The 11724-nt window shown below is 45.8% G+C and overlaps 1 protein-coding gene across 3 annotated transcripts in view; it reads right to left on the reverse strand.

The window, feature by feature from the left end:
• LOC111555811 (protein argonaute-4) overlaps window positions 1–10068 on the reverse strand; it is a 54347-nt gene extending 44279 nt beyond the window's left edge. For 2 of the 3 annotated variants that reach the window (XR_002735653.2, XM_023232168.2), the window contains exons 1-2: window positions 9640–10067; window positions 897–1062 (exon numbers count right to left, since the gene is read on the reverse strand). Coding sequence is in view for 2 of the 3 variants with exons in the window: in XM_023232168.2 (XP_023087936.1) it covers window positions 897–1062; window positions 9640–9658 (185 nt within the window). In the remaining variant the exon portion in view is untranslated. Of the gene's footprint in view, window positions 1–896; window positions 1063–9639 lie in introns of all 3 variants that reach the window. The other variant, XM_023232169.2, reaches the window with a different exon arrangement.
• Window positions 10069–11724: the final 1656 nt, after the last annotated feature.

Consider the following 11724-nt stretch of genomic DNA (forward strand, 5'->3'; position numbering starts at 1 on the left):
TAGGACAATATCTGCCACAAAATAAACACTCAATAAAATATCTGTTGAATGGATCAATGTTATCCATTACCACCACTTCTACTACTATTGATCTCAGTTACACAATAGCCAATAATGGGTTTACATGAGAATGAACTATACCAGAAAGCCAAATTTTGATCCATCTGAGAAAAATATCAAGTGGCGCAAAATATTTAACTTGGCAGAAAAGACCAATCTTAAAAAAGCAAGAATCTTAATATCAAACATTGCCTGAATGTCACTGCATAGAAACAGAGAAAAGGAAAGTGGATGTATACTCAGCACACTGTAAGAATATTTGCTACAGGGCTGTCTTCACACCAGGTAAATTCCTGCTATACAGACCACAATACTTACATCATCTCATCAGGACCACTCTTAGATAATGCTAGAAATAACCAGAGCTTCTCTCTGTGCTTAGTTTTCTCAATACTCCAAGATGACTTTGCTGTCTTTCTTTTCCCCCAAGAAAACATCTGCAAGTAATCTTCTGTATTGATATGTATCTTTCTCATGTCCAAAACCAACGTATAACAATAAAATTTTGAATTTCCAGATAGTTCTATTTCCCATAGACACTAATGTCTTCACCTATTTCAGCAAATTTTTGCTACCCTTGGTCAATTAAAGAGTGACCTTTCTCTTTCATAATTAAATAAGTGTTTACTGATTGACTAATAATATATATCCAGCACTTTGCTAGAGCCTACAGAGGATAACCAAGTATGGGACAGCAAACCTGCTATTAAGAAACCTATCATCTTAGAGAATAACAAAGCCTACATGTTGGATGAATTTAGAGAACAAAATGATACATAAATAAATTATCTGCACTTAAAACATACAGAAATCCACTCACTCTTTCTAATCCTTACCTGTTGACTCTACGAGGCCGTTTTTCAGGCTTAATATCCACATCATAGTGATACACATCTATTTTAGGAATCTGAACCTGAAAATGATTGGCTAACAGTCGAATTGGTTTTCCAACAGTTCCAAGGCCAGGACGACGAGGTGGCTGAAATAGGCTAGCCGGAGGTCCTAAAGAGATTGAAAGACATTTGCTGTACTATTTTTTTTTTTTTTTTTGAGACGGAGTTTCGCTCTTTCACCCAGGGTGGAGTGCAGTGGCTTGATCCTGGCTCAATGCAACCTCTGCCTTCCAGTTGCAAGTGATTCTCCTGCCTCAGCCTCTCGAGTAGCTGGGATTACAGGCGTCCGCCATCAAGCCTAGCTAATTTTTGTATTTTTAGTAGAGACGAGGTTTCACCACATTGGCCAGGCTGGTCTCGAACTCCTGACCTCGTGATCCACCCACCTCGGCCTCCCAAAGTGCTGGGATTACAGGCGTGAGCCACTGTGCTCGGCCTATTGTGCTATTTATTCTTCCTGTTGATGATGATGATGATGGCTGCAATTATTGAGATCTTATTATTCACTGTATATACTCTAAAGAATTTGGGGTGTCTTTTGACCTAAGGTTCTCTAGATTTCTAAATATTTTGCCATGTTGCTATTATTTTTAATATAATGACATCAAAATTAGAATGATGAATTCCTCTCAAGCATAGGCTACAGTATAAAATCTTGCATGAGCATTAGTAGCTCTAGAGCTACACTTACAAAATTATATGCATTTTAAAAATCATCTCTAAACTCTGGAGCCACCATCCCCAGAGTTGGAAATGATCTATTAATCTCTCACAAATTAGCCTGCATCACTATAAATTGTACATATAGGAGAAGATTAAACTGCAGCTCTATTTATCAACTTATTTGCTAATTTCAATAGTGAAACACTACCAATAAAGCTAGACCTTCTTGTTTATAACTCGATATTTTTAGAACCTGGACAATTTGAGATTTCTTGTTCATAAGATCTAGTTTATTCCACAGACATTTATTCATTTATTCAGTTATAAATACCTAACCTGTACTATGGATTCAGAAAGAAGACAGAGCTCCTTCTTTCAAAGAATGTACAGTCTAGACCAGTGGTTCTCAACCTGGGGTAATTTTGTTCCCCAGGAAACATTTGGCAAATATCTGGACACATTTTTGGTTGTCACAACCTGAGGAGTGCTGCTGGCGTCTAGTGGAAAGGACCCAGGATACAGCTATGCATTCTACAATGCATAACACAGCCCCCCACAATAAAGAATTACTGAGTCCAAAATATCAATAGTGCTGAGAAAGAGGTTGAGAAACCCTGGTGTAGACAGAGTAATCTTTCCAAACTATTTTTAAAAAGAAAAGATTCCATAAGTTAAAAAAACCTTGCATACTCTCTCATGCAAGAGAGAGTTAATATAACATTTCAATGTATATTATCATATCAAATTCTCGAAAAAGTCATGTAATAAATAAACCTGGTTAACTTTACCTCATCATTTAGCTAACTTTTTTTCCCCCCACAGAACTCACTCTCTCTCTAAGATGTGAACATCTATTAATACTCAGCAGAAAAGGATCTTGTGGAGCACAGTCTGGGAGACACTTGTTTAGAAAAAATCTGACTCCTTTTTGATGACAATATCAAGTGGACACTGGCCTAAAAAATGAACATCTTTTCTGCTATCAATAGGCATTGAGCAAAGTGGGCTGTGGTTACAATGGAAAGTTACAACAGGTTCTGTTACTGCAATGGCATTTCACTGAGAACAAAGACTTCACTAAGGAGAGAAAACTTTGAAGCAAGAAGTTGTTCTGGACCCCGCATGGTGGCTCACACCTATAATCCCAGCACTTTGGGAGGCCAAGGCAGGCAGATCACCTGAGGTCAGCAGTTTGAGACTAGCCTGGCCAGCATAGTAAAACCCCGTCTCTACTAAAAATACAAAAATTAGCCGGGCACAGTGGTGGGCGCCTGTAATCCCAGCTACTCGGGAGGCTGAGGCAGGAGAATCGCTTGAACCTGGAAGGCGGAAGTTGTGGTGAACCAAGATCGCACCATTGCACTCCAGCCTGGTCAGCGAAACTTCATCTCAAAAAAAAAAAAGAATAACCTATCTTATATATCTAAGTTTGACACAGAGGTACATCACTGAATGATGATAAGTTTGTCATCAAATCAATATCCTGGAGGCAGAGGTTGCAGTGAGCTGAGATCGCGCCACTGCACTCCAGCCTGGGCAACAGAGGGAGACTCAGTCTAAAAGAACAACAACGACAAAAAGATGTTGTTCTGGTCCAACATCACTTAGGAAATTTAGAGCAAATACTTTATGATATTTATGGTGACAGATTACCATATTCTAACACTTAAAGTATTAAAAATCATTTTACATATTAATTATTCATTTTCCCACGATATTCTACTTATCCTTTAGAATTTGGTTTAGATGTAACCTCCTTGGAAAGCCTTTCCTGATTCTCCCAGACTAGAGGATCCTTCCTCTGTGTTCAAAAGACTGTCTCTATAGGGGAACCCATAGAGCAAGTACAGGAAACCACTTGTTAAGTTACTCTGTCTCCTTCACTAGATTACAAACTCTTATAATAAATGAACCTCCTGTTAATCTTCTCAATATCTAATGCAGCAGCCATCATGTTGTAAGAATTCAATAAATGTTGAACGGTGTCAATAATCCCAGGTAGAATCTAAAGACAAAAATGATAATTATCTTTCTTTCTCTCCCTCCCTCCCTTCTGTCCTTCCTTCTGTTCTCTCTCTCTCTTCTTTCTTTCTCTTTTTTTTTTTTGAGACAGAGTCTCACACTGTCGTCCAGGCTGCAGTGCAGTGGTGCGATCTCAGCTCACTGCAACTCCCGCCTCCCAGGTTTAAGAGATTCTCCTGCCTTAGCCTCCCAAGTGGTTGGGATTACAGACGCCAGCCACCATGCCAAGCTAATTTTTTGTATTTTTAGTAGAGACGGGGTTTCACCATCTTGGCCAGGCTGGTCTCAAACTCCTGACCTCGTGATGTGCCCACCTCGCCCTCCTAAAGTGTCTCGCTCTCTCTCTCTCTTTCGTCTTTTCTTCTTTTTCTTATTTTGAGCCAGGGTCTTGCTCTGTTGCCCAGGCTGGAGTGCACTGATTCAATCATGGCTCACTGCAGCCTTGACCTCCTGGACTTAACTGATCCTCCTATCTGAGCCTCCAGACTAACTGGCATACCACGCCCAGCTAATTTTTGTATTTTTTTTTTTTGAGATGGAGTCTCACTATGTCACCCAGGCTAAAGTGCAGTGGCTCATCTCAGCTCACTGCAAGCTCTGCCTCCTGGGTTCACGCCATTCTCCTGCCTCAGCCTCCTGAGTAGCTGGGACTACAGGCGCCCGCCACCATGCCCGGCTAATTTTGGTATTTTTAGTAGAGACGGGGTTTCACCGTGTTAGCCAGGCTGCTCCCGATCTCCTGACCTCATGACCTGCCCGCCTCGGCCTCCCAAAGTGCTGGGATGGCAGGTGTGAGCCACCGCACCTGGCCTAATTTTTGTATTTTTGGTAGAGACGAGGTTTTGAGTTTTGCCATGTTGCCTAGGCTGGTCTTGAACTCCTGGGCTCAAGCAATCTGCCCACCTAGGCCTCCCAAAGTGCTGGGATTACAGTCATGAGCCACTATGCCCAGCTGACAATTATTTTTCAATGAAGCAAAAGCACATAATTTATGCTAAATGTATTCTTTTTGTTTTTTTTTTTTTGAGATGGAGTCTCACTCTGTCGCTCAGTCTGGAGTGCAGTGGCGCAAGCTCTGCCTCCCGGGTTCACACCATTCTCCTGCCTCACGCTCCCCAGCAGCTGGGACTACAGGCGCACGCCACCATGCCCGGCTAATTGTATTTTTAGTAGAGACGGGGTTTCACCGTGTTAGCCAGGATGGTCTTGATCTCCTGACCTTGCGATCCACCTGCTTCGGCCTCCCAAAGTGCTGGGATTACAGGCATGAACCACCATGCCCGGCCCACTAAAAGTATTCTTATTGCCTGGAGTTAAGTTCTACTTCTAGTGTACAGGAGGATCTATCAATACAATTGATCAATTGATAAGACAATTACAAACAAGGTAACAAGGCAAGAAGTAAATAGTAAATAATGTGAGAGGTGATGAACATACTGAATTAACTCAATTAAATCATATAAATAACTCAACTCTGCATATTTCAAGATACACTTAAGCATCACTGTATCATTCATAAAGTTGTAAGAGGCCAGGCACTGTGGCTCATGCCTGTAATCCCAGCACTTTGGAAGGCTGAAGCGGATGGATCACCTGAGGTCAGGAGTTTGAGACTAGCCCGGCAAACATGGCGAAACCCCGTCTCTACTAAAAATAGAAAAATTAGCCAGGTGTGGTAGTAGGCACCTCTAATCCCAGCTACTCGGGAGACTGAGGCAAGGGAATAGCTTGAACCTGGGAGGTGGAGGTTGCAGTGAGCCGAGATCACACCACTGCAATCCAGCAAGGGTGACAAAATGAGACTCGTCTTAAAAAAAAAAAAGTTGTAAGAAATACAGCTTTATAATAGAAATTTGGAAACAGAAACTTGGACCAAATGACTTGCTTAAGGACATAATAAGACTTTGAGTTTAAATGCTAACTAGAATCCAAATCTCCTAACTCCTAGCCTAGCACTTTTTCTTCCCCAATATACTTCATAATCTTGTGGTATGTATTCTTACCTGAAATACTTGATATCAAAGAGGCAGAGGCAGAAGAATTGAAAGAAAACAATTAAGAAGTGGCAAAAAGTAAATACTATTTGTATCTCCTTTCCTTGGCAAAGAGAAAAGTTAGAAGCTGAGTGATAATTTCTTTTAATAAGCTTAGAAGATTTAGTTTGAAAATTATATATTTTTTTCATTCTAGAAGCTAATTTCTTTTTTCTTTTCTTTCTTTCTTTCTTTCTTTTTTTTTTTTATAATTTGGCCTAAACAACAGAGATTTATTTCTACAGCTCTGAAGGCTAGGAAAAATCTGGTTTCTTTGAATTTAGCCAGCTATCTACGTAAGGAAGCAATAAAGCACAGTGGCTAAAGCTCTGGAACCAAATTACCTAGGTTTCAATCCTGGTCTCACCACTCCCTAACTGCATGATGTTGGGCCAGTTTCTTGGCCTCTCTGCGTCTCAGTTTCCTCATTTATAAAATGGGCATGTGTGTAATAATAATGGCATCTATCCCATGAGATGATGTGTATTCAAGGTTTAACATAAAGGCCGGGCGCAGTGGCTCATGCCTGTAATTCCAGCACTTTGGGAGGCCGAGGCGGGTGGATCACAAGGTCAGGAGTTTAAGACCAGCCTGGCCAAGATGGTGAAACCCTGTCTCTACTAAACATGCAAAAATTAGCCGGGTGTGGTGGGCAGCTGTAACCCAGCTACTCGGGAGCCTGAGGCAGAGAACTGCTTGAACTCAGGAGGTGGAGGCTGCAGCGAGCCGAGATCGCGCCATTGCACTCCAGCCTGGGTGACAGAGCGAGACTCTGTCTCAAAAAAAAAAAAAAAAAAAGGGTTTAACATAGTGCCTTGCAATAGTAAATGATCAGGAAATGTTAGCTATTATAATTGCATTTGTTATTCTAATTGCATTTGTAAATATTACAGTCATAGTTAGTGCTCAAAGGTCCCTGAGGTGACTTTTTTTTTTTTTTTAAGATGGAGTCTTGCTTTGTTGCCCAGGCTGGAGTGCAGTGGCACAATCTCGGCTCACTGCAACTTCCGCCTCCCGTGTTCAAGCGATTCTCCTGCTGCAGCCTCAGACTACAGGTGCGCACCACCATGCCCAGTTAATTTTTATATTTTTAGTAGAGACAGGTTTCACTATGTTGGCCAGGATGGTCTCGAACTCCCAACCTCAGGTGATCTGCCCACCTCGGCCTCCCAGAGTGCTGGGATTTCAGGCGTGAGCCACTGTGCCCAGCCCCTGGGGTGTTTTTTTGTTGTTTGGTTGGTTTTTTGTCGTTTTGTTTTGTTCTGAGGCAGAGTTTCTTTTTGAGGTGTGATCTCAGCTCACTGCAGCCTCTGCCTCCCAGGCTCAAGCCATCCTCCCACTTCAGCCACTCCAGAGTAGCTAGGGCTACAGGTATGCCACCACACCCAGCTAATTTTTGTATTTTTAGTAGAGATGGGGTTTCACCATGTTTGCCAGGTTGGTCTCGAACTCCTGGCCTCAAGTGATCCACCCACCTCAGCCTCCCAAAGTGCTGGGATTACAGGCATGAGCCACCACACCCAGCCCGGTCCCTGAGTTTTATTTTCAGGGTATCACCAAAATGTGGTGACAAGTCAGATAACAGGATTCTCTGAAAGGGCAACTGATATGACTTAACATAGAACAGATGAAGTCAGCCTTAATGAAGAGGAGACGATTAGATTAGAAGTCAAATGACCCAAACTCTGGTCTTTATTACATCATTTGGCCTTTTGAAACCCTAATGAAGTCACTTCATCCTCTCTGAACCTCACTTTTCTCATCTGTAAAATGGGATAGCTACCTGCCTTGCCTACCTCCCAGAGGATTAAATGACCTAATAGTTATAAAAGCACTTTACAAACTATAAAGTACTGCAAACAACATATTACCAAAATAAGTGGTAATCTAATTAATTATATTTCTGAGTATTGGCAGAAACTGAAACAGGTTGCGGGGAGGCGGTGGGCGGGGACGGACAGAATAAGACTAGACTAAGGTTTCAGGGACTGTTCAAGTGAGGAGGGCACAAAGCACTAGATCCAGGTGTGCTCTGCCAGAGAAGCAGGGATGATTCTCCAGGTTCTAAAACAGCCTGGATGAATCATCCCACAGGACGATCAACTCCCTTTGCTCTGATTCTATGCTTAGCAGGCAGCTACTTATTAGTTGGGTTTCCAAGGTACTGCAACACCAAAAAAGGAGTTTGCTAGAGAGCAGACAGGAAAATATTCCACTCAACAGGAAAGATCTATGTGACATTCTGGCTTATTCATTAGTGTCTTATAAATATGGTTAGTGAGAATTAATTTTCCACCATCTGAACAATCCTGAGTGAAACACTAAATCCTCAAACCTGCAAAAGCTAAAATCAAACAAACAAACAAAAAAGAGTCCCTGGGCAGTGCCTGACATCACCAGGTTGATCCTTTCCATGAAATTCAGTTTATGCCCACAGTTACACAGTTTCTTTTGATATCAGCTCATAAATGCAACAGTTGTTTCAATTATGAATTACTAGGGGGAGGGAAGAAACATTTGTTGAGGCAGTAGTCTCTATAGTAAGACCTCATATACTCTCATTTCATTCTCTCAACAGTCTTACAGAACATAATTATTATTACCCTCAATTTATAGATGAGAAAATGAAAGTTCAAAGGAATTAAGTAATTTGCCCAGGGTCATACAACTATTACATTACTACATTGAATTTGAACGGAAGTCTGTTACATTCCTAAAGACCTGATCATGTCTTTAGCCAGGGGACATATCTGAAGTTAACCTGGCATAATACACTGAAGTTTATCAAATAATATTAATGCGGCAAGCCAAATTATTTTTAAAAGGCAGATGAAATTTGATTATGAGGGCCTTTAAACAATACTTGAAGAAGCAAATTAGGGTGGAGTTTAATCACTCAGCTATGCAAACAAGTGCTAAGTAAACAAACCTGCCAAGTTTCCAAACTCAAATGGTAACTCAAATTGTCTACGCATTAAAAAGACGAAACACTCTACGACTAAGTTCATTATGTAGGTAAGATTTGAATATTAAAGTTAATTCCACCACAGCCCCTAAACCCTGCGCTACTTAGCCAAGGCATTAGAAACCTGTCGGGCTTTGAGGTGGAAGCACCAGGCCCCAATACTCAGGGCACTCGTTACAACCTGGAATGGTTCCTCTGGTTTGGATAGAGAGAAATAACCAGAGGCCATCCATATCCACAACAAATTACAGTTTCCAAAGCACTTTCTCCTTCATTTGATCCTCACAACCACTCATAACCCAATTAGAAGAGAACTCAGGGCACTGAAGCCTGTGCTGGAGCACACTGGGGGGCAACTCCTGTGTCACTCAAAGGCTGGCCCGGACCACTCTGTGACTAACACACAGACTGAGTAACAGATCGAGGCACAGAACCATGTTCTTCGGGACATCAGGGCCTTTCAGAAAGGATGGGCATTTTGTCCCTTGACCTTCAGAGATCATGAGAGGTGTTTGGATGAAGTTCTTCTTCCTCATCTGAAGGCTCTGGACCGTCTGCCAATGCAAAGAAAAACAGGGGCGCGGCCCCAAACCAGGACTACCGGCTCCTAGCAGGCGGCGGGGCCCTTTTCCCGGTCTGGGCCAGGCCTCCGCGCGCACTGGGTAGCGGGTCGCCCCTTCTGAGGCCCAAACTACCCTCGCCGCGATCCCGGGCACAAATCATCTCCCCGACGTGGGGCCAAGAGTGGCCTCCGCCCGGCGGAGCGGGTCACCTTCCCGAACCTCCCTCCCGGACCTCAGGATCCACCCAACGGCCGGCTGGGGCGCGGTGACCGCCCCCCAGGCCCGGGTCAGCTCCCTCCGCTTCGTGCTGCGGGGCTCGGGTCCCCTTCCCCGAGGCCTGGCGGCCCAAACCCGGCGGGGCGACGGGGCAGCGAAAGTCCCGGCCGCCCGCCCCGGGCCCCGGGTCCCCGGTCCCGCCCCGACCCGAGCTCGCTCCTCACCGGGTCCCAGCGCCTCCATGGCGGCGGCGGGGGCCGCCTCGCCCCGGTCCCCGGCGCCTCCCGCTCCGGGCCCCGCCGCCGCCGCCGCCGCCGCCGCCGCCGCGTAACGCTTGATCTCCGGAATATTGGCGCTGGGGTGCGCCGCGGAGACGCGGGCGCTGGGTAGGGGGCGGCGGCGGCGCCCGGCCCGGGGACAGGTACCCGGCTCCGGCTCTTCCGGCCTCAACGACAACAAAAACAATCCCCGCCGCCGCCGCCGCCGCCGCCGCCAACGGGAGCGGGAGCGGGAGCCAGCGCGCGCGCCCGCCGGGAGGGGAGGGGGCGCGGGGTGCGCGGGCCCGGGGTCCCGGCGGGCGGAGGGGGCGTGCGCGGGCCCGGGTGCGGGGTCCACCGAGCCCGGCGAGGGGCGAGACGGGTCGGCGGGACGGGCGCGCGCCCGGAGGGGGCAGTGCCCGGTGGACGTGTCGGGCACGCGCCCGCTGGCCCGCTCTGCCCCGTCCGCCCGAGGAGGCCGTCCCGTGGCCAACGGCTCTGGGGGGCTACGTGCCATCCCCCCAGGGCGTCCTGCAAAAGATCTGGTTTCCAGTTCTGCCGACCCACAGATTCAGTTTTCCACTTCTGTGAGTGGAAAGTGTGCTGAGATTCACAGGAGCCACCTCGCCTCCCTCTTCCCTCCTCCCACCCCAGATGGCTTCTGTCATCTGTCTTTTAGGGTCACCTTAGAGGCAGCAGTCCTCCTTCATCCCTTCATCCAGCACCACACACCCAACTGCGCGTCCCTCTCCGTATAGCCGGAAGGCACCACGGGAATGGACTCTGATGAATGATGCATTCCCTCCCGGGTCCCATGACAAGCGCCTCTGGTCAGCAAATCACCAGTCACTTTAGAAGAGAAAGGTCTTGGCTGGGCGCGGTAGCTCACGCCTGTAATCCCAGCACTTTGGGAGGCCAAGGCGGGTGGATCACCTGAAGTCAGGAGTTTGAGACCAGCCTGGCCAAAATGGCGGAACCCAGTCTCTACTAAAAACACAAAAAATTAGCGGGGCGTGGTGGCGGGCGCCTATAATCCCAGCTACTTGGGAGGCTGGGGCAGGAGAATCGCTTAAACCTGGGAGGCGGAGGTTCCAGTGAGCCGAGATGGGACCATTGCACTCCAGCCTGGGCGACAGAGCGAGACTCCATCTCAAAAAAAAAAAAAAAAAAAGAAAGAGAAAGGTCTTGCTTTCTTGGATGCTTTCCCCTTAGCAGACAAGAGCCAAGGGAGCAGCACCACCTCCAAGGCAGCATGGTCAGCCCAGCAGGCCCAGCATCTTTAGGGCTTTCAGTAAGGACTTTGAGTGGGACAACATTGGGCAACAGGCCAAGAAGCAGTTTCTAGTCAGCAGAGTGAAGGAGCCCCTTGTCCACCAGTTGAAAAGCTACGATGAGTGTGTGTGTGTTGTATTCTTTGCTGGGGCATAACATAACAAAGTATGTTATGACTGGGTGGCTTAAACAACAGAAATTTATTTTCTCACAATTCTGGAGGTTGGGAATCCGAGATACGGTATAGGCAGGGTTGGTTCCTTCTGAGGCCTATCTCCTTCACTTGGTAGATGGTGGCCTTCTCCCAGTGACTGCACATGGACTTCCGTCTGTGGGTGTCTGTGTCCAAATTTCCTCTTCTTATAAGGACAGCAGTCATATTAGAGTAGGACTCACTCTAATGACCTCATTTTAACTCAGTTACCTCTTCAGAGACCCTGTTTCCAAATACAGTCACATCCTGCGGTGCTAGAGTTAGGACTTCAATATACAAATTATTGGGGCGGGGGAAAATGTAGGCCCCTAGCATGTGTGGTAGGATATTCATTTGAGCACCTACCATGTGCAGTCACAGAGCCAGGTAGTTTTTTTAATGTAATGATAAAAAAGTGTAATCATCACACCCTGGTCATGCACTCTGCTATGGGCTTCTCATGTCACTCAATCTTTACAACCACCAGTAAGGTAGGTATTGTTAAGAAAGGTATTTGTACAGATGATGACACCAAAGCTCAGGGAAGTTAAATAAGTCGGGCTTTGCATTATATGATGTTGCAGTGA

This window comes from Piliocolobus tephrosceles, chromosome 1, assembly GCF_002776525.5.
Source record: "Piliocolobus tephrosceles isolate RC106 chromosome 1, ASM277652v3, whole genome shotgun sequence".
NCBI lineage: Eukaryota > Metazoa > Chordata > Mammalia > Primates > Cercopithecidae > Piliocolobus > Piliocolobus tephrosceles.